The sequence below is a fragment of the Phalaenopsis equestris genome, unplaced genomic scaffold (assembly GCF_001263595.1).
Source record: "Phalaenopsis equestris unplaced genomic scaffold, ASM126359v1 Scaffold199711, whole genome shotgun sequence".
Classification (NCBI taxonomy): domain Eukaryota; kingdom Viridiplantae; phylum Streptophyta; class Magnoliopsida; order Asparagales; family Orchidaceae; genus Phalaenopsis; species Phalaenopsis equestris.
In genome coordinates this window covers 1-23,264 of record NW_018219568.1, presented here as the reverse complement: position 1 = coordinate 23,264, position 23,264 = coordinate 1, and the positions used below count along the sequence as shown (strand labels likewise).

Below are 23,264 nucleotides of genomic sequence, written 5' to 3'. Positions count from 1 at the left end.
TTTCAGGTGATTGTATGGTGTGAAGGTGGTGTGTGGATGTGTTGGTGTGGTGTGGAGGTGGTGTTGTGTAGTGTGGAGGTGGTGGTGTAGAGTGGTTGTGTGATGAGGATGTGGTTGTGTGGCTTGTAGATGTGTTAGTGTGTGGTGTGGAGGTGGTAGTGTGGTGTGTGGTGCGTGGAGGTGGTGGTGTGGTGTGTGGCGTGTGGTGTGTGGAGGTGGTGGTGTGGTGTGTGGCGTGTGGTGTGCGGCGTGTGGTGGTGTGGATGTGGTGTGTGGAGGTGGTGGTGTGTGGATGTGGTGTGTGGAGGTGGTGTGAAGGTGGTGGTGTGTTGATGCGTGGAGGTGGTGTTTTGATGTGAAGGTGGTGGTGTGGAGGTGGTGGTGTGTTGATGTGGAGGTGGTGGTGTGCAGTGTAATGTGCAGTGTGTAGGTGGTGGTGTGGTTTGTGGATGTGTTGGTGTGTGGTGTGGAGGTGGTGGTGTGGTGTGGTGGTGTCGGGTGGTTGTGTGGTGTGGAGGTGGTCGTGTGTGGAGGTGCTGGTGTGTTGGTGTGGAGGTGGTGGCGTAGGAGAGTTGTGTGGTGTGGAGGTGGTGGCGTAGGAGAGTTGTGTGGTGTGGAGGTGGCGTAAGAGAGTTGTGTGGTGTGGAGGTGGCTGTGTGGAATGTGGATGTAGTGATGTGGAGATGGTGGTGTGGTGTGTGGATGTGGATGTGGATGTGGAGGTGGTGTGGTGTGTTGAGGTGGTGGTGTGGTGTGTGGTGGTATTGGTGAAAATATTGTGGCATTACAATTTTTTTTAATTTGTGATATTATGGCATTCCTATTTATGTTAGTTTTTTTTTCATCCTAGTAATACAACGGTTAAGACCAAATAGGTTGATTCATTTGTAATGTGGGACAAAAATAAAAAAAATTATTTTGTGACATTTCTCTCAAGGAGATCGATCTGGGAAATAAACCTACAGTCTATTTCAACAAAAAAAGGTGACAAAATATTATCAGAAAATTTAAGAAATGTACAGGCAGGGAATACGACAAGATGCAATTAAAAAACAAGTAGTATCAGCTCAAGAAGAATTGAAAAATCTGAAAAAGAGTTGAAACAATGGTCATCGAGTTGAGGTGGGATCCTGTGAAGCGAACAAAATGATACTTCCGAAGAGTGGTGGGTAGAAAGACATGAGGTAAGCATTTTTGAAATGTCCCCAAATTTGGTCAATTTTTAATTTGTTTTTAAATTGAACTATATATTATATGAATTTGTAAATAGTGTTTGTTGCGACAAAATTTAAATACTGTGATATCAATCCTTAGTTGGAGAAGTTCGATCGAACGTTTGAGGATGTTGTGACAATGGGCAACAATGCATGTGCCCCAAACAAGACAGCGTTTGGTGGCATTCCCAAAAATTTGGGAGCGGGCCAATCGGGTGATTCCATGAAATTGAGTCCACGCATCGTTCTAAGCATCCGTAGGTTGAAAATAAAATAAACATGGGAGTTGCTTTCCTTGGAAACCAGATATCACAACTGGTAGCTTCATGTAGCAATGAACCCAGCACATCTCAAGCATCTTTTGCCAACCAGGTTTTGCAAATTCTCAATGCAACTCCAGAAATTTTTTAGGACTTGTCATTGTACTTGTTTTCAATAGAGTTGCTTGAAGATACAACCCGAAGAGATTTTTTCATCAAGATGTTCGATACTGTAAGATGACATTCCTACGATATTTTATGAGCGCAAGAATATTTGAGAGACTTTTTTTTATTTACAATTGCATGAGACATTCATATTTGTTTATTGTTTCTCATTTTATTTTGGATATTTAAACTATTTGGGACATTCCTTATATGCTCACTCACTGATGCTTGTATGTTTATTTTGTTATTCGTAACGTTATCTGATTGTAGCTAATCCATTGATGTTTATGTGTTAGCCACTTTGATTTTGTAGCTAATTCATTGATGTTTATGTGTTAGCCACTTTGATTTGAAATACATGCAGACAACCAAAGAAAGGAGCAGAAGGAGAGTTGCAGTTGTCGCACGTTTGATGTATGAATATTGTAACTCGTGCACAAAGCTCTCCCCTTGCATGAGATTCTGATATGCTAGTGAGAAATGGGTTGGAGAGTGACTTGGAGGTCACACAAAAAGACTAAGCAATAATGTTTCGCATGACAAAGATGATATTAAACGATTTGTTGGAGGAACTACACAGAAATCATGGACTCTATGACTCATCCAGGATGACTTCGCGAGAGGAGTTGACGAGAACCCTCTATATATTATCACAAAATGAATCAATGTGAGGAGCAAGCAATGAAGCCATTTCAATACTCCAAAATAATTTACAGATAATTCTCAGTAAGGTTGAATGCACTTGTAAGTTTTTCTTCACAAGTCATAAAACCAACAGATCCTACGTTGGGCTAGCAAGACTCTGTGGGAGTCGTCTAAAGCTGCAGTGTAAAGGATTGGAAGCCTTCCCGAGATTGGGATTGCTAGAATAGGTGTCATTTAATATTGTTTGATGGTTTCAGACGCATGTTAGCAGTTGTCATCCCACATGAATTTGGCATCCTTTTTTACTAAGGCAGTGAGAGATTTACACCTTCGTGACAAATTAGATTTGAAGTGTTATATATGTCAACTTACGATGGGCGGTACATGTCATTCTTCAAGGTAATTTCTCATATTTATAAAAATAAATTTTCAAATAAACATCGTATAACGTAACCCTTCGTTATTTTTTTAGAATTGTATTGAAGCAATCGATGGAACACACGTTAATAAACGTTTTCCAAATAATGAGAAGATCGCATTTATCGGTTGTTTTGGGTCTCCGATGTAGAATGTCATGGTAGTATGCGAGTTCAACATGTGCTTCATCTTTTTCATGGCTGATTGGGAGGGCAGTGCATATAACAGTCGAATTTTCAAAGCCGCGACATGGAATAACAAGTACAACGTCCCACATCAACCTACAAGTACGCTTGAGATTGAGCTACTCTTCTAATTCATTTTTCATGCAATATTAATCATGCAATTCACATCAGGTAAATACTATTGGTTGATGTTAGATATTCGTTGAAGTAAGGGTGTCTCAAGCCCTATCCTGATACGAGATATCACGTACCTGACATTGAGCTAGCCTGGGGCAGAAAATAAATGTTCAATAAAAAATACTCTTTATGCGGTGTCATTGAGAGGACTTATGATGTTTGGAAGAAGAAATGGGTTATACTTCACGATATGACATCATACATGTTTCCCAAACAAATGCAAATTGTGAGTGACACGATGACCCTCTGAAATTACATTCGGTGGCATCCTTCCCGCAAAGACATTGAATTTCATAGGGCAAACGAGGATTATGAGGATGTCCCTGCCGAGGCAATTGAGTACCGTCTTAGACATTCTTTGTCACAGGATGAGAATGATACTCCTGAGACTTGTACTAAATACGAAGAAGGTGCACAAATATGGCAGAGTTGAGGAAACAAATTATGGATGTAATAGTATGAAGGTGATTTAAGTATTCATTATATTATTAATTGTGACGGTTGTTGTAGAGATTCACTGTTTGTTGTATTTATATTTTATATAGGTAATGTTTATTTGATTTCCTTCTTTATTTGATATTGATTGTTTGAGTCTTTTATGCTGTTTGCAAGTGTTTATTTTTTTCTTTTTATTTTTCTTTTAGTAGGTTTTGGGGGTTTATGATGAGGTGTTTGACCTTATGGGTTCTTCTAAATGGTCTATTAGTCATAGTTAGTTGGTCACATGTGAAATCCTAATGAAGACAACAGAGTGCTCTCTTCTTTTCGGTGTTATGGTTTTGAGATTCTTCTGAATGACCTTTTATGGTGATATCTAAATGACACACACAAGCTTATTATTACGTGAGTTAAAGGCAACCAAGAACCTTTTTTATAAGTTTTGTTGTCTTCTTATAGTGACTGATTTGTTGGTTGGTAAACTGAGTTATCTGAAACCTCACATCTGCATAAAACTGTAATTAATTACTTTTTTATATCAATTTCTACTTGTGTTATGTCTGATGGGATGTTTTTAAAGCATTCAAGAAAAATGAACTCGAGGATTTATGGTACCTCCCGATGACTGCATTGTCACTATTGACTTCAGTGTTCCTGCTAACTTCACGTCAGCCACAAAGCTACAGAAGACAGTTCTACGATGTTTGCAGAGAATCATGGAGAACTGTGACTTTTTCGGTAAGAAGATGGGCTGAAAGATTGCATTGTTGAGAGTGATCAGACATGGAAAGTATCCCTAAAGGACGGCTTAGCTTGTGACATACGTCGTCTGCTTTTAAAAATAAAATTATCATATTATTAAATGTTATTTTAAACATCTTTTTACTAATTCTTGTATTCATGATATTCATTGTTAAGTAAGGTGTATATTTTTTTTGTCGTATTCTGTAGTGGATTTTTGCTTCTAAAATATAATCTATATTAGTATGACAGTTTTTTGCTTCTAAAATATAATCTATATTAGTATGACGGTTTTGTTGTCAAACAACATTACTATACAGAAGCAAAATGGTCATTTGTCCAGATACAACTACAGCATAACAATTTTTAAACTGGAAAAAATAAACAGTTAGTTGCTGCCCCAAACAGACCCTAAGTCTAGTTTAAACGGTTCAGATTTGTAGAAAGAAAAAAAAATTCAAAGATCCTAATGTGGGAATCAAAAAATAAATTCATTAGAACTATAAAGAGATGAAAAGTTCATACTCCTGTGATATCATTCCAGAGAATCCTTGATGTTTTACCTATGAGTTCTCTCTAAGTTGTTATTGACAGCCAAGGACAAGTCCTCCTTGTCTATGTCTAGATCATAAGAAGCGTTGAAACCTATATTACAGTTAATGGGCTTAACCATGCAAGGTTTCCCCGGAATCCTCTAGTCGGATGTCTAGGTTGCACTCTCCTACTGCCAATATGTATATTCCATTAAATGATTATATGTTCACCTACTAACTCTTCTCATCAACGATTATAAGTGCTAAATTACAAGGTGTTTTAACTTTTAATTGGCCAGGTCAAAAATAAATTACGATAAAAAAGTTAACCCATTTAAAATTAAATCCAAAGCATAGCTAAAAGACATCTAGGAAAACTCATGAATCAAAATATCAATTTAACACGTCTTACATCACAAGAATATGAAGATTTAGTTACTATGCATGAGGCACGAAAACACAAAGATGTTCATTAAAAACATTAAGAAGAGGGCACATAAAACTCAAACCTAAGCAAATCCCTCCTTGCCATCCTCTCCGTATAATGAAAAGTTCACACAAATCTCTCCCTCACAAACTATAAAAAACTCTCAACGAACAATCTTAGAAATCCTAAGGAAGGGATTGGAGAAAACCCTAAGGTTTATAAAGAACTCCTTAAACTTAAGAGAAAAGAAGCTTCCCACAACTAAGAAGATGCCTTAATTAGTTTCCCGAGTAGCCTTAAATAGCCTGATCCCAAACCACCTCCAACTTCTTGTCAATTAAGCTTTAGGCAGAGCCCAACGTAACTACGCTAAACGTTGGCGTAATTATTGTGCAGGGCAGCATAATTATGTCGCAACCTAGGGCAATTACACCACCTCCACTGTGCATTCCTTGTTTTGGCGCTCCTTGACTTCGAGAACAGAGCATAATTATGTTGTTTGGGCGACATAAGTAAGCTAGTTCTGTTTTCATCAAACTTCATATTTTGGCTTCTCAAGCACCCGCAACCCATAAAACATAACAAAAACACCTTTTACGAGTATAGAATCATCATAATAAGACAATACAACATTTATTTTATAAAGAAAAATATCACAAATTCTATCCACATCAATTCTAGTAAACTTACATATTACTTGCAATCAAATAATCTCATATATAAACTTGGATTTATTTAAACAACTTTTGTAGCTCTCAAACTTCATAATTATTAAACAATATTATATAATTTGTAATAAAAGATGTGCAAATATCATTTCATGATTGGATTTTCATTAATATCTAATAACGTAGTCTTTCTTTAATTCACTTTTGTTGAGCCTAAGTAGATCTCAAAGCATTTAATCTAGTGTGATTAAAATATTTTGTTTATCTTGAAATATTTTTAAGTCAACTAACTATTAGTCAAACAACTCAAAATCACTTAAATTTTTCCTAAATATAATATTTAAGATTTCATAAAGAATGATTTATAGTTTTGTTAATTAGGAAAGGACTTGGACATTAATTTTTTTTTATGCTAAACCTGAAGCATCTTCTCAACAACTGGGCACATATTTTTTTCTTTTCTTTTCTTCTAAATTAGGGCCTTGCACAATTTTTTTCAACATTTTAGCCCAAAAATGATTTTAATTCCACTAAGAATTATTATATTTGTTCAAAAATTTTTGTTAACGACTTTAAGTGTTTAATCTTTCCTAATTGATAATTCTCAATTACTTCTTAATAGGAATCCCTGAATATTATAATTCATTCAAACCTTAAGGTTTAAGTAGACTGTTTGAGCAGAAGAATTAAAAGGAAATTATCTTTTATTAATTACATATATTTTCAATTATACTTTTTAAATTATTTTAGGATTCATGTAGAAATAATAGAAGTAAATGACTAAATTATTAGGAGATTAATTATAATCCCCATTCACATTTCTTAAGAAAGTATTATATAGTCTTATCAAATCACTAGGATTCCTATCATTAGTCACTATTCTAAAATTAAGCCAATAGCTCAAATATATAATTTACTTTCAGGCAAATATACATGTATCACTCCCAAACTTATTTTTTATCATATGCATGCCATTTCTTAAGAAAGTATTATATAGTCTTATCAAATCACTAGGATTCCTATCATTAGTCACTATTCTAAAATTAAGCCTATAGCTCAAATATATAATTTACTTTCAGGCAAATATACATGTATCACTCCCAAACTTATTTTTTATCATATGCATGCCATTTCTAAAGAGTGCAAGAAAAGAAAAGAGTATAGTATGTGATAACATGGAATCTAACTTCACTGCAGTGCAAGCAAAACATTACTGCAAGAAAAGAAAAGAGTATATTATGTGATAACACGGAATCTAACTTCACTGCAGTGCAAGCAAAATATTAAATATCAAGCATATCACAGTAAAACACCTCACACAAGGATATATAGAGTGCATCATAAAATTTCATAAAGAATAACAAGAATGCATAATATCACAACATAAATTCTACAACACCACATCAAAGTCTAGCACTAGAAATCTAAGTACATCAAATTCAATCATAATCACAATAATACCATACATGACAGGGCAAAAGAAGGAAACTAAATCAGACTCCTGCAACACCATCCTCTAGTCCATCGTCGTCCTCCTCCTCGTCATCCATTTCCTTAACACCCTCGCCATAGATTTAGAATGGTGGCAGAATCGGGAACTACACATCTTGTCCAATGTTCCGTTGCGCTTGTCGATACACCTGTTGTGTCGTGAAAGAATTCGCTAACAAGTGGTACGATGGTTGAGGCGGCAGTGTAACAAAATCTCCCACCCCTCTTTGCAATATTGTCCTCGACTTGCCAACTAAGCTCAAGGAAACAGCATTTCGGGATCAATTTTTTCGCTGCCACGAGATTGTAATTGTGGTTTGACGATTCCAAACTCACAAACCTTTTGTTAACAAAAGTGGTGTCTCGAAGCTAAAACTCGAAGAAACAAGGAGGAAAGGGGAAGATCTCACCTAGGATCACTTCTTAGCTCCGATTCTTGATCCTCCGACCATTTTCCCTCTCTCATAGTGGTCTCGTCGAGGGTTGAAGCAAGAGAAACAATTAAGCCTAGGGCATTTGCAAAAGAATGAGGCAGATTAGCAGAAAAATCAAGTTTTTATCATAAAGGTGGCATAGGCATGCCGCTTATGGTGTGGTTACGCAGCGCTGGGCAAGAGTACGCCATAAGTGGCATAAGCATGCCGACCTCAGGTCTTTTATGATAACCCTAGTTAAGCAACTAACCATACAAAAACACTTCAATATCTATTCTAACACAAAAACAATTTCAAGCAAAACAACACAAAACACACTCAATCGAAGGATAATCTTAGGTTGTCTCTCAACTAGCACTTAGTTTAATGTCTTCAGCCTGACTATACTAGATCTACCATTTAGGATGCCCCAAGATCAAGGCTTTGCTAGGAACACTCATATCCCCTCCGAAGTACAACTTCAACATTTGTCATTAACCTTGAAAGTTTGGCAGTTTTTATATCATGTTTACAGCTACAATGGGATACATTTTTACTATAGTAAAGAGTCCTAAACACCTCGAATTCAATTTTCCGAGAAATAATGTCACTTCTTCATCTGTTCCTTATACATCTTGGTATTCTCATAGGCTTCCTGTGTATTCTCTTTCAAATCATTGAACTGTAGTAATCTTTTTTCCGTTGAATTCTTTTAATTATAGTTATATGAACTGTAGTAATATTTTTTCTGCTGACATGCTGAAAGGCAAAGTAGTGAACTCTCCTAGGAAGATGTACTTAAGGCTCTTAGGGAGAATTTTCAACTCCAACTCTAAGGTTTCTTCTATTGATGGCACTACGGGCTTCACATTAGTGATTGTGTCTAGAAACTCAAAACTATCCCTAATGACGCTAGGGCTTGCCTTTATGAATTGAGCATATTCTTCATGTTAGGCTCACAATAATCCCTTCTATCACATCTATTCTCTGACATCAATCAACGCTAGTCTTGGGGAAACTTCATTGATTACAGAAATTTAAAAATCACCTAATGATCATTTTACCCTCGATATGTTTTCCCTTCTACACATCAATCATTACCCTTCAAATGACTTAGAAAGAAAAAAAGTCGGCCAAGAATTACAGACTCATCTTTCTCAATGCCTAAGACAACATAATTAGCAGTGACGATAAACTTGTCCACCACAATCATAACATCCTCTATCGCCCCCTTGGATAAGTCAAAATCGTGTCAGCTAACTACAGGGTCAAGATAGTTGTTTGAACTTCCCATGCTTCCTAAATGGATATGTAAACGAATCAAAATCAATGTCAGATGTTATAGGATGTCGACGAATTAATTTATGGAGAGTCATTATTGCAACCACAATCTTCACATGCTTCCTAAATGGATATGTAGACATGTCTCGAAGAACTACCCATTTCATTTTTCACACCCCAAATATTCTCTAAATTGACACGCCATTAGAAGAGTTCCATTTATTAAGCATTTCATTTCTTCCCCGAACAACTTAGCTAGCCCGTTCAAATTTTGGGATGTAATATATCGTGATCATATGTGGCTTAAGAACATGCTTCCTAAATGGATATGTAGACATGTCTCGAAGAACTACCCATTTCATTTTTCACACCCCAAATATTCTCTAAATTGACACGCCATTAGAAGAGTTCCATTTATTAAACATTTCATTTCTTCCCCGAACAAATTAGCTAGCCCGTTCAAATTTTGGGATGTAATATCTCGTGATCATATGTGGCTTAAGTAACTCACCGCTGTAGGGAATAGCCAACATCAACAAAAAATATTTTCTTAAGTATAAAAAGATATTGTCATAGACGTTAGCATATAAACTATGGATTTATTTGACAGCATAAAAGAATTATAATGGTTATTTCACACAACAATATCAAAAATCTAACTATAATGTGCGTTGTTTTCCAATACAGCCATTACAACCAGGTAACACATGTTGAAATCGCATGCAATCACAACATATTGTGTATGTGAGCCACACCTCCTGATATACGCAACTTTTTCATTTTGAGGTACCAGTGCATCAATGTGTTATGTCAACAACAGTAATGCAGTCCAATAATATGCTTACATTGATGGAGTATATTAAACATATATTATAAACAACGATAAATGAGATATACCTTAAAATATGACATGTATCGGGGATCATTCAAAAGTATTGTGTGTGCTCATAAGAAAAAATAATAATAATAGATGTATACTGTGATTTGGATTAAAAGTTCACATACCCACTGGTTATATCTAATATTTGTTCGGTATGCACATATTTGTTGCTATCTAATAAATGTTTCATAGGCTGTGTAATAATGATGAGTCAATGTCTTGGTGCTCTATGATGCAAAAGTCAAGGCCTTCCCACTTTAATGTCTCGGTTCTCTTAGATTATCAAATAAGTGAAATAAATAAAATCAGATAAAATAAAATCCTTGTGTTTGGTTAGTACCGATTAAGTCCAGATGACAAACTGTCGGTGTAGGTTTGACATTTCACTCTTCCTTAACATTTTTTATATTATGAAGATTAACATACAAAGGCATATAATAGATAGATGTCTACAAAAATATACTAACAATGTCGGTTAACGCAATTAGATATGTATGTTCGATTCTTAACTTTACTTCTTGATTCTTAACTTTACTTCGTATCAAGAAAAATATGATACTATCAACACTCATACAGATCGGAGATTTATTATGCTTAACATTGGCATCGAGAGAATCCAAGCTATTTTAATGTCCTTAATTTAAATTCTATAAGTTTTTTTTTTTGCATGTTATAATTATTTTTAGTTTTAATTAAATTATATACTTAGGTTTTTAACTTTATTTCTTAATTATGATTATTTCAATCTTCACATTTTAAAATTTGATTATATCATTTATAAAATAAATAACAATAAAAATTTAATTTGTAGAGAAAGAAAGAAATGGACTCAATTTTTCAACCAAAAACTCATCTTCATATTCCCTAGAATTAAAATTCTATAACTTGTATTAAATTGAATTTCCTTCTTAACAATTTAATTTTAATGACAAATTTCCCTCCAAAAATTTTCTATATAAATAAAAAGATATTTATAAAACAAATAACAATTAGCTTTTATTTTAGAGGGAAAACATATTGTAATTTCCACTGAATTTAATTACTTTCTTTACAATTTAATTTCAACCATAAATTTTGTTCTATAGTTTTTTTTAAATAAATAAAATGGCATTTATATTAATTAAAATATTACACTTGTTAAATCATTAAAATAATTAATTAAGTTTTTAAACAAATAATTTTTTTTATAAAATTTGAAGTGGTTTTATTTAAATTATCAAAATAAATAACCATTAAGTTAAATTCTAGACAAAAAAGCAATTATAAAGCATAAATTTAATGAAGTATTCATTTTACTAAATTAATTAAAGCATAAAATTGCTAAAACTTGGATTTTCTCTCAAGCACTTCTACAATGAACTGTTTTGGGTTTAAATTTTGATTTAACCATAAAATTAAGTTAAATATTATAAAAAGTTTATTCATAGATTTAGGTTTGCATCCTTCTATGCCTCCGTATAGAGCTTTCGATGATGTGACTTCCTCAGAATATTCTCTATTTTAATGAGCATTTTGTTTCTTGACAGTTGTTGTAATGGGCATTTAGAGTTTATAAGTTTTAATTGGCATGTGTCATAATTATTTTTTAAATAAAGTATATATTTAACTTTATACTTAGGATTTTAATTTTATTTCTTGCTATGATTATTTCAATCTTCACATTTTAATATTTTCTTATATCATTTATAAAATAAATAAAAATAAACTTTTATTTTGGTAATAAAACAAGAAATTAACTCAATTTTTCAACTAAAAACTCAAATTTATCTTCCCTAGAATTTAAATTTTATAACTGCTACTGAATTTAATTTCCTCATTCACAAGTTAATTTTAACGATAAATTTAATTCTAAAAATTTTCTGAATGAATAAAATGATATTTAGAAAATAATACAATTAAGTTTTATTTTAGAGGGAAACCATATTATAATTTCCATTGAGCTTAATTGCCCTCTTCACAATTTAATTTAACAATACTTGACCCAAGTTTTGTTCTATAATTTTTTTAAATAAATAAAATGATATTAAAAATAAATAAAACATTACAACTGTTAAATAATTAAAATAATTGATTATGTTTTTCAAAATAATAATTTTTTTTATAATTTTGATGCGATTTTATTTAAATCATCAAAATAAATAATCATTAAATTAAATTCTAGACAAAACAATTTTAAAGCATAAATTCTAATGAGTATTCATTTTACTAAATTAATTAAAGCAAAAAAATAGTTAAATTTTTTATTGTGTCTCAAGCACTTCTTACATGGAGCCTTTTGGGATTAAAATTTTTATTTAAGCATAAAATTAAGTTAAATATTATAGATAATTTATTTATAGACTTAGGTTTGCATCCTTCTATACTTCTGCAAAAAGCTTTTCATGATGTGACTTTCTTGGAATGTAATGTATTTTAATAAGGATTTTTGCTAGATTGGTTGCTGCATTGGACCTATTCATTTTATTCCTCTATACATATTTTCACACATTACAACCTATATAATAAATGATTTGCATGGTTGAAATATCATTTCTTTACTGTTATACGCATAGCAGTTGAAATATATTTGAGAGGTGAATTCGCATTGCTCCTGCTTCAAATTTCGGTTGGGTAAGTTTGCTTAAATTTTTAGTTTTATACTTCAAATTTCACTAAACTTTGGTCAATCAACATTATCCTTTAGTTTGACCATGTTTGGTCAAATTGGCCAATTTGACACATTGAGCTAAATAAGATTGAAACAAATTCGACTTACTATCTTACATATTTTGATGAAACAAACTACACAGAAGCTAAGGATTGATTGTTTCTTAAATTAAGTAATCGCAGGAAATAAGTATACCATGAACACAAATCATGTGAAAACCGGTGTTATAATCTAAGATGATATGTTGATCCTTACATGCAAAACTACACAACACAAAATATTAGAAGTATTATGGTCAAGGAAGGGTCAAATTTCTATTTAGTAAGAAAAAAATTAGGTGTATATTTTTACTAAGCTAAATATTTTCTTAATCTTATTTAACGCCTCATAAATATTTACTTAAATTTAGATTTGTTCTCTGTATCTTACAATGCTGATCAATAAGTCATAATGTCAAACAATACCTAATATTAGAATACCATCCTCAAAAATACGTTCTCACATGGACAATTATATGTTGGACAATTAAGAGATGTTTCAATAAGCACTAAAAGGAATTTATCATACCTGATAAATATGCTTCAAGAAAGGGCCCATATATAAGAAATAACGTATATAAAGACTTACTGACATATTCTCAATAATTTTGAGAAAAACAAATATTTAATTATATTTCATAATTTTTTTACTTTTCAATAATTTTCTTAATAAAGTTGATTTTTATTTTTTCTTATGAGAACGTTCACATCAATATTTTTTTTTATAATAGATCAATGTTTATGGAAATTTCAAATCTTATAAATAAATTATCACAACATCAATGTCAATGGACTATAAATGATACGATGATTGAAAACAACAATATAAAGAATTTCAAATCAGGTGTAGGGAGAATGCAATAACTAACTCTGATTGACATAGAAGTACTTAGTTTTTAATTATTTAATTTTAATTTTGTAATAATATAAATTATTTAAATATTAATATATAATACTAGAATTTTTTTATTTTTTTATTTTTTTATTATTAACTAACATTTTTTTAATGAATTTTATGATCATATGAATAAGAATCCAAAATACATGCAATAAGGTTCAATGATAGCATTGACAAATTTATTAATGAGTTGTATATTGGCAAAGCATATATTATTTCAATGGACAAATTAAAAATATAAATAAAAAATTTTATAATATTAATGAGAAATTTGAGATCAAATTGAATAATCTCATAGAGATAGATCAAGTAATTGATGAGAACGGTTTTCATCATCAAATAATTATCAACAATATCGTGCATCATATCAACACAAAATTTACCCTCAAGAAAACAAATAAATAATTTATTTATATTTTTTTTTCTGATAACTTTATAATAATATTAATTATAATTTATTAAATGTTGATGCAGACATCCTTTTATTGGTTATGAAAGTTGATGAAGTCAGAACAGTTTATACACAAATAGACACAAAAATTTGTGAACGAGACCGGCACATTTTTAGATTACAGTATGAAATTTTAATTACTAAAGGACACTAAAATAGTTTTAACATCTATAAATATTACTATATTAGTTTTAATGAAATTGGAGATAGATTAAATTAGTTATTGGCGAAAATTTAATATTTATGAGATAGTATCGTCATTTCAAAAAAATTCACTATAATTAGTATTTCTTTCTGGCGATAATCTATAAATGTATTTATTTTTTTAATAAATAAGTTTATGTATATTTTTTTATTTTCAATGATTTAGCTTTTAAAATAATAATAACCCGATATATGTTTTACATTTAAAATTAGTGTCTCAAATAATAATAATTAAATATGAACATTTTTAAAATAACACATTTTTAGTAAATATGACGTTTAAAATAGAATATTCTGACATAATGATTTAATATTCTATTTATACTTAAAGCATAAGCAATATAAATTAATAAAATTTTAAATATATTATTTCAAGTTATATAGCTACTAAAATAATTCTTTTTCTCAAAACACAAACATTATTATTTGATTTTGCATTCATCTTTTAAATTTTTAATGTTCACATAAAAATAAAATGTCATACTTGCAGTGATATTTTGAGGTTTCATTTCAAAAGAGAATTTATTATTTCTATAGCATTGAATATTCAACACAGAACAAAATATTTTTTTAAAACAACATTCAAAATGATCAATGAACTGAAAGTCAAATAGGGTAGGAATAGAAAGAGCAATGTTACTCATAATTAATGATCCCATATATTCTTCGATAATATAATTATAAATTTTTACTGATATATTTTTCATCTATGATTCGAGGAAAAATATTTTATTTTTTCACTAACTAACAAACAATCGGTAATAAGTGTATTATTTTGATCTCTTTATCAAAAAAAAAATAATTTAAATAAATATATTTTTAAATTTTATAATAAATTTTATAATATAATTTTTTTTATTTTATGAATTTTATTGACGTGCATTTCGTGCATGTGCAATTAAACTAGAGAAGTCAATATAACAATCATATTTTAATCAATATTAAAAGAGATGTTGCATTCTACTGGCATGCATTTCTAATTTTATAGCCAAAAGTTCACTTATAATACCTAATAATATGTCATTGCATAGCCAATAAAATTATATGAGGAACTTTTATACGGCTATATAGTTCACCACTAATTCCCTTAAGTGGTAAAAAATGTGCTCCAAATTTGATTTTCTTACAACAAACACATTTCCCTAAGGTCATCATCTTCCCAAAGAAAACACACACACACACACACACACACACAACTTTTTACCTTTAACCTAAATGCACATAATTTGATCAAAGTCTCTGCCCCTTTCGAGTGCTTTGGTCATTTTTTTAATTTCCTTTAATCCTCAAGGAAATAGCTTACATAATCTATGATAAGAAAATTTAGTCATGTCTTTACTTCTTCGCATATTGTCTAGCTTGCTCACATTAGTTATACTGATATATCATTTTTAAAAATATACTATATCATCATGGTTAAATCTTATATGACATTTGACCAGAATCATCATTAATTATGTTTTAAAATTGCACTCATTTCCTTTCATAATAGTACAAAAATGTAATTTCCTTCGAGACTTACTGAAACATTTTTTATGATCTCCTTAGTGCAATTAACCATTCTATCTCACATTACATTTTGTTAATTTTTAAGTTCAAATTAGCCTCTTTCACAAAACTATTGAAATTAGAAACTTCCCTTTTTAGTTTCATCAGCTTATCCTTGATCATTCATTTCTTTGCCTATAATTTAAAAATTTTTAAGGTACACATTTATAATAAGCATTCTAGATTAAGTAATTCAGTTTTTTATAAGAATGTTTAAATAATCATTACAAGGTAAAGTTTTATTGCTCTTAATGAAAATGAATGAGTCTAAGATTAAAACATTCATTTTAAAAAATTAATAAAATATTTTCAGATTTCCCTTAGTATGAGGTCATATATCATGAGGAAATCAAGTATTTCTTACCCCATCAATTTTAATTTCATATCAGACCCACCATTCACACTCATCCTTAAATTGCCACAAATTATTCTCTTCTCTTTGCCCAAGTGTAAATAAAATTTATGTTAAAATGTGAAAAATCACTATTATGTGTTGTAGTAATGTATCTACTTGCATTATGCATTCTCGTAATGCCCAATGATCCAAGCTCTTAGCCAATAAAGCCATGATTTACTGCGACACATTATTTCTAACTATTATTTTGGCCAGTTATCATTAGGCTAGGGAAGACATGACAAAGCATATCTCCTATTCCTGCACTCGCAGCATGCTACAAAATACCATTTGATATAACTTCCAAGCAAATCAGAACTTCCATCCAATCAACTCTTCCACCTGCTGCTAGCACCAAAGACCCCCCCATCTTTCTATCATAGCATCAAGAGAACCAATAAACCTCCCATCCATCTATCTCACAAAATCGAGGGATCCATGTCCTCTCGGTCTCTCACTCTTTCATGGCCCCAACTCCCTCCATATCAAATAATAATGGTCTCTTCCCAAAGAATCAAATTCATTCTATTACTAATAGTAATAAATTTACCCTATATAAGACCTGTGAAATTGCCCTAATAGTTGACAAAACAGTAACTATGAATTTGAAAATTATAAACCAGAAGTTTCCCAGCTACGTATAATGTAAATCATCATTCTCCTAGTCTAAGACTATAGCAAATCATCTTCTGACTATTTGGCATTTCTTACTCCAAAGTTTCGTAATGCAAAAAAATGTTTTCTTCTCATACTAGGTGTTTTAAATGTCAATAGAAAATTACATTTATGTTGAACAGCTTCAATTAAATATAAATTAGTAAGATTTTAATATGTATACATTATTATGTTGAATGCTAAAACCTTGACACTTTTACATTTCTCAAATTAGCAAAAAGTAAATTGTGATAGTAAAAAGTGGAGTAATGTAAGTTGGCAAGGAGGTGAAGTTCTCAGTCATAGAAAAAGTAGGATTAAATGCATCCTATATTCAATAAATATGTAGAATTGCCAGATTAGAGAGTGGCCAAAAACGACTGGGTAAGTGAATTTCATAAAGACATGCATATGCCCCAAAGATAAAATTGTAAAATAGCAACAGGCCTAGTTGAGGTATAAGAATTGAAATGTTGGGAAACAAGTCACCAATAACAATTAGAGTGTGGCAAAAAAGATAATTCCAAGATGAATGTGCTGAATTTGGAAAGAAAAATTGATGTATGAGGATTTAACATTTCAATGAGAATTGTACTTGTTTAAGATAGTAAAAAATAGAGCTTTTGTGATTTAGGCAAGTACATCTTAAAGAAAATGATGCAAAATAGCAACAGGCCTAGTTGAGGTATAAGAATTGAAATGTTGGGAAACAAGTCACCAATAACAATTAGAGTGTGGCAAAAAAGATAATTCCAAGATGAATGTGCTGAATTTGGAAAGAAAAATTGATGTATGAGGATTTAACATTTCAATGAGAATTGTACTTGTTTAAGATAGTAAAAAATAGAGCTTTTGTGATTTAGGCAAGTACATCTTACAGAAAATGATGCTCCAATTAATCATTTAAATAGAATAAGTAAAATAATTAAATAAATAATAGTATGAGTAGAAGCTTTAAAACAAGTGAGCACACAACCATACATTATAGGAATAAGCGGTAAAGAATTCATGAAGCAGGTTGAAAATAAAAGGAGAAGATTAATGATGATAATAATGGATAATGATGAGACATAAAACTTAGTACAAAACAAGGATGCGATTTTAAGCTTCTTCTACACAAAAAAGGTTTAGAACTTAAAACATAAAAAAGTTTTAAATGAAGGAAAGATAGAATACAAGAAAATAATCATCTTAAATTATAAGCAAGTCATAAACAAGATGGAACGCACACTGAGAATCACAAGTTTCAAAATCTCCTCACTAGAAAGAAAACTAAAGATATAGACACCCATTAACTCTTGGAAAGTGCAGAGTAGGATGAAGAAATTTGGAAGAAAAAAAAAATATCCCTGATGATATGTTTGTGGATTCATGAATTGAAAGGAAAATTATTTGGACAAACCAAGAATGATTAAGGGTCATGATGAGGAGCCTTACAAATAAAGGCAAAGAAATAAGCAAGCTAATGAACCAAATTGTCTTCTTAGTTGGAGTTGGTGGCACTAATAATTTCATGTGTCAATCGGAGGAACGTTAAAGCAACCAAACAACATGATGAACAATCGAAAGACGTAAAATTCTGGATATCAGGTCATTTATTGGTGAACAATTATTGTGTACGACCATTACAGAATGACTTTAGACTTGGGTATGCCCCTACACAAAAAAATACATGAAAACTATGTGAATAGCACATCGTATCAAAACAACCACAATGACAAACTCATGATTTATGGTTAGAAGGTGTGATCTCTTTAAGTTCCAATGGACGTATAAGGCACTTTGGGATATGATGCTTCCCCAATATAGCTTCCTAGGATGTGAGTCCCATCCTAAGATTCATAACATAGGATAGGGCAGCTTTGCCTAACTTTCCTCACTTATACTAACGAGAAAAATGAGAATAGAAGGCAACAACATTCCATCAATGTGTTCATATCAAAAAGGGTTATATATTAGGCACATGCCTGAATCCTAATGCTATTTAGAAAAATAGGTAAAGTGCTAGTTTCAGCGTTTAAGACTCATTTCACCTAAATCATCTCAAATCACTTCTATCAATCTCATCAAACGATAAAAAATCAATGTAAGCTAAAAAATAGTTCCTTAAGACTATAAATCTATATCAATATATATATATATATATATAATATATATAATAATCAACCTAGCCAGCTAAGGTTGAATTCGAGACAAGTTCAAGTGAGTTTGGCTCTAATCAAAATTGGAATTCTTTACTCCAAAAATATGGCATAATCAAGTTAGCTAACTTCGGTTGAAATTGAGCAAGTTCAAAAAAATTTGGCTCAACTCAAATTGAAATTTTTTATTCTAGGTGTACTCAAAGTTGACACCAAATCAAAATCATTTACGGTTGAGCTGATTTGACTCAACAATTTGATTTCAAGTCAACTTAAAATTGAATTTTAATTTAAGTTAAATTATAAATATCAATATTCTATTATAAGTTATATTATATGATGAACTTACAATAATTTTTTTAAAAAAAGAAAAATCCTTGATCTAAATTACATTTTGAATTGACTTGAATGGTATTCAAGCGATCCAAGGAAAACTTGAAAATGAAGCAAGCTCAAAATCAATTCGAATCCATTCACAATCAAGTCAAGATCTAGCAACATTAAAGCAGTTAAGAGTTTAAGGTGTTTGCTAGCCCCATGCCAGCGCAGACCTCAAAAATTGAGCCTAAAAGTTCAAATTTAGATTTATAGATTCGAAAAAATAACTGTGGCTAGAAAGAAAATAGCAGTATATATTTATCTATAGAACGATATTTAATATTACTCTACCAAAAACCATATTTAAGTGAAAAAAAATATATGAGAAACTGACACTTACGTCTTAGATAATGCATCAAAAATGCTCTGGGCTTCGCTAGTGACACCAACACCAATTCTCTCTGCTTCTATTTCAGCTTGCCTGCAATCCCCAGTGCCAATCCAAAAGATGAAATACTATTTAAGATTCTTATCAGAATAGCACGTTTAGGCATTTGACCCAAAACTCAAGCCCACGGCAAAGAACGGATGAAAAACCAAAATTTCCCAAACTTCACTCACCAAACCTAAAAAGGCCAAAGCGAACGTGAATAAAAAGGGAAAAATTCTAAATAAATAATACCTTAAAGCAGCTTCCTCCCTTGCTTGCAATACTGCCAGATCGAGGAAACATTTTTTGCTGTCAAGCGGGTTATCGCCGCATCGCAGGGAAGTGTGATCCTTGATATAGGTCGTTTTAAGAAAACGAATATTCCGGCGCCCGCCTGGCTTCGAAGCTCCCTCCTGTACGCTATCAAGGTCAAGAAATCCAATATATGGAAAGGAAAATAAGACGGCGGAGAAAGATCAAAGATTGATGAGGGAAGGATATGAATGATGACGATGTTGGTAGGGCGGTCATAGGTGATGATCTGCCCCTCGAATTCCTCGCCAAGTGTTGTTATGAAGGAAAAGACGAAGCCCACCCCAAGCTCCTCGCCGACGGAGGCGTCCATTGCATCCCTTCTCTACTTCTGCCGTTGAAGATCCCCGAAATCCGCTCATAAGCTGTTGCAGTCAACAAAACGGAGAAATAACGAGCACCGGACGCCCTACTTCCAGAGCCAAGCCGTCAACCATCAAATTCTGGCATGGTTAGATTGGTTAAAGGACTAACCTCAACACGCCTCAAATAAATAAACGGTTATGAATTGGGAAGTAGTCCTTTGTACCCATTTAAGAAAGACATTATTATTGACCTAGGTTTAAGATTGTGAAAATCAGATCAAATATTGAATCAGATGAATGTGAGGTTTAAAGTTTAATAATTAATGCTAGTTGAACTGAAAATTTATTCGGATCATGAAACAAATATTAAATTTAATTTTATATAGTTTAAATAATATATTAATGATATAATAACATTACTTTATCGATTTAATAAATAATATTATAATTTAAGATAGTTTGATTTTAAAAATTTTGAGTAATACTCTAAATCAACATTTAAAGGTATGACATTTATCCATTTTCATTTAAATATAGTATTTCAAGCCATTTGATTAAGAAAAGGGTTAAAATTGGTTCATTAAAAACTGAACAAATTCATGATTCATGAGTTCAACTTGATTCTCACCGATTCATTCTCAGTTCAATGCAACAATGAGTTTGAGCTTGAACATAACCAATTGAACGACTGGTTCACTATGGAACTAGTTTAAAAAGCTGATCCGATTTGATTTTTAAAATCATGCCTGGGATGATGAAGTCATCCATCAAGTCCAACATGTTAAACACTAGTGATCATTTTAAAGAAACTCAAACTCACTAGAATCAACATTAATACCATTAAAATTATTTGATCTATCTTTAAATCACTAAATATCACAAATAATAATAATAGTAATTTTTCACATCAATATATGCATTATATTCTGTAGGAGATAATCCATAGTTGTTAATTGAATTCTATGATTAGTGTAGAAATATGATCATCCATCATTAGCAAGTTAGGTCTAATTGACCTACAATGATGAGATTATAAGATCTTAATAGCACAATTCCATTTTTATCACAACATAAATAATTATAAAACATCTTAGGAACTTTAATTTAAGTGTTTATATCAATTTTTAATTAAAAATTATTATGTAGGTTCTTTGTACAATTATAAAGCTTTAATTAATTTTAAAATGTATCAATGTATCAAATGGATGCATGTATTGTGTTACAACCAAATACTTGTAACTTCAATTGTAGTCAGAGTAGCACATGAGCAGTTCAAAGTGAACTAGCAATTTATCTATTATTATTTCGTGTGCAGATTATAAATTTCTCTTTATTAAACTAGGATACTCTTCCATTGATTTTTTTTTATTCAATTCATGATTTATAGCTTCATAATTGATAAGAATAACATTTTTTTTTACTGTCCTAAAATTTTATTATCAATTATTCAATATGGAGAGTTCAACATGATTTTTTTTCTTATGATGCTCCTTTTGATAGAAAATCGTTATGCTTATCAATAAACTAGCATGTAATCAAACACCTATTTTTTTTTTTCAAATGAATAACTTATCCCTCACCATTTTCAATACATTTCTTGAGAAAGAGATCACTTACAAGAATATTGTTTTATGAGGCAACATTTATGCATCCATTATTATGTAAATTCAACCTTGATTTTCATTCTAATTAGTTTAACAAACCAATGGAGCCTTTTATTATTTAAATGTATTATTCTTCATTTATGTTATAGGACAAACAGATTTAAAAAAAACCACAAATATAATATTACATGTTAATAAATGTTTACCTAATAGTTTTCCCTATATGTCCAACATGAACATAAAGAAACAACTTTTAAAAAAAGGTAATCACTTCATATGGTGCAATCACAACTCTTGAGGCTTTGAAGTTATTGGAAAGTGAAACTAAGATAAATAGAAAGAAATTCATGTGTACTTTTTCTCTAGTTTTCGCAAAGGCATCTGACTGCATATTTTTAATGTACAAAAGATATATTAAATCTCTATTATACTTTTTGAAACAATCACAATACCTCATCAGTGTTAGCTAGTGAAAAAAAAAACAATTGTTGTTAAGTGTTTTATTGCCTGTTAATTACTAAGGAAAAAAATCAAGCTTCTTATCTTTTTTTTCAGATTTAACACCTGATAGGAACTATATGTTGCTAGATCATCAATTTCTGGTCAAAAGATATATAAAGTTCATCAAAATAAACTTTATATTGCGTTCAGCTTGAAAGATTCCTTCTACTAATGTTGTGAATTACTTAATGTGAGAGCTTTGTTGGTGTTACATTAAAATACAAGAATTTAAGACTTAGAAATGTTGGCAGAGAAAGCACTTTTATGTTTTCTCGGATGATATGATGAGGGAAAAGCTCTCGCTATGGTTTGAGTGAGAGAATTAAATGATAAAAAGGCTTCCAAAAGTGGCTTTATTTAGCACTTGAAAGTAACCACACAATTATAACATAAAATTTAAATTTCAAACAATAATAAATAAAAAAGAAAATAATTTTAAATTAAAATTAAAAAGAATGAAAACATGTTATATGATTATTGTAAAATTAGCCTAAGATTATCCTAAATTATTTGTATTTGCAATTAACTTCATTTATTAAGTTTATAATGATTACATGGCAAAATATGATGTAATGAATGTTGTGAAACCTAGATAATTAAAATTATGTTGTGATTGACATGAGCAATAAAAATAATTAAAAAATTTAATTTTTAATTTTATAAGTACAAAAAATATGATTAATGTTGTATAAAAAAACTAGTAAGAAATAATAAAAGTTATTATTAGCAATTATTGTATGGCACCATTCATTATGGTGAAAGTTAATCAGTATGGTGCTCTGGATATCAAGGATCCGATTTATGATAGAATTTTCAAAGTAAATGGACTTAAGCTGAAAACTTACTTTGATGGAAGTAGACCTATATTTAATAAAATCCTAATG

The 23,264-nt window shown here is 31.0% G+C and overlaps 1 protein-coding gene across 1 annotated transcript in view; it reads right to left on the bottom strand.

Annotated features, from left to right (window-relative positions):
- The window catches only part of LOC110035760, a 29,537-nt gene extending 9,081 nt beyond the window's left edge, over nt 1-20,456 (bottom strand). The window contains exons 1-3 of the mRNA XM_020740048.1: nt 20,160-20,456; nt 19,911-20,073; nt 19,629-19,709 (exon numbers count right to left, since the gene is read on the bottom strand). Of these exons, the coding sequence (XP_020595707.1) occupies nt 19,629-19,709; nt 19,911-20,073; nt 20,160-20,283 (368 nt within the window). The 5' untranslated portion in view covers nt 20,284-20,456. The remainder of the gene's footprint in view (nt 1-19,628; nt 19,710-19,910; nt 20,074-20,159) is intronic.
- Nucleotides 20,457-23,264: the final 2,808 nt, after the last annotated feature.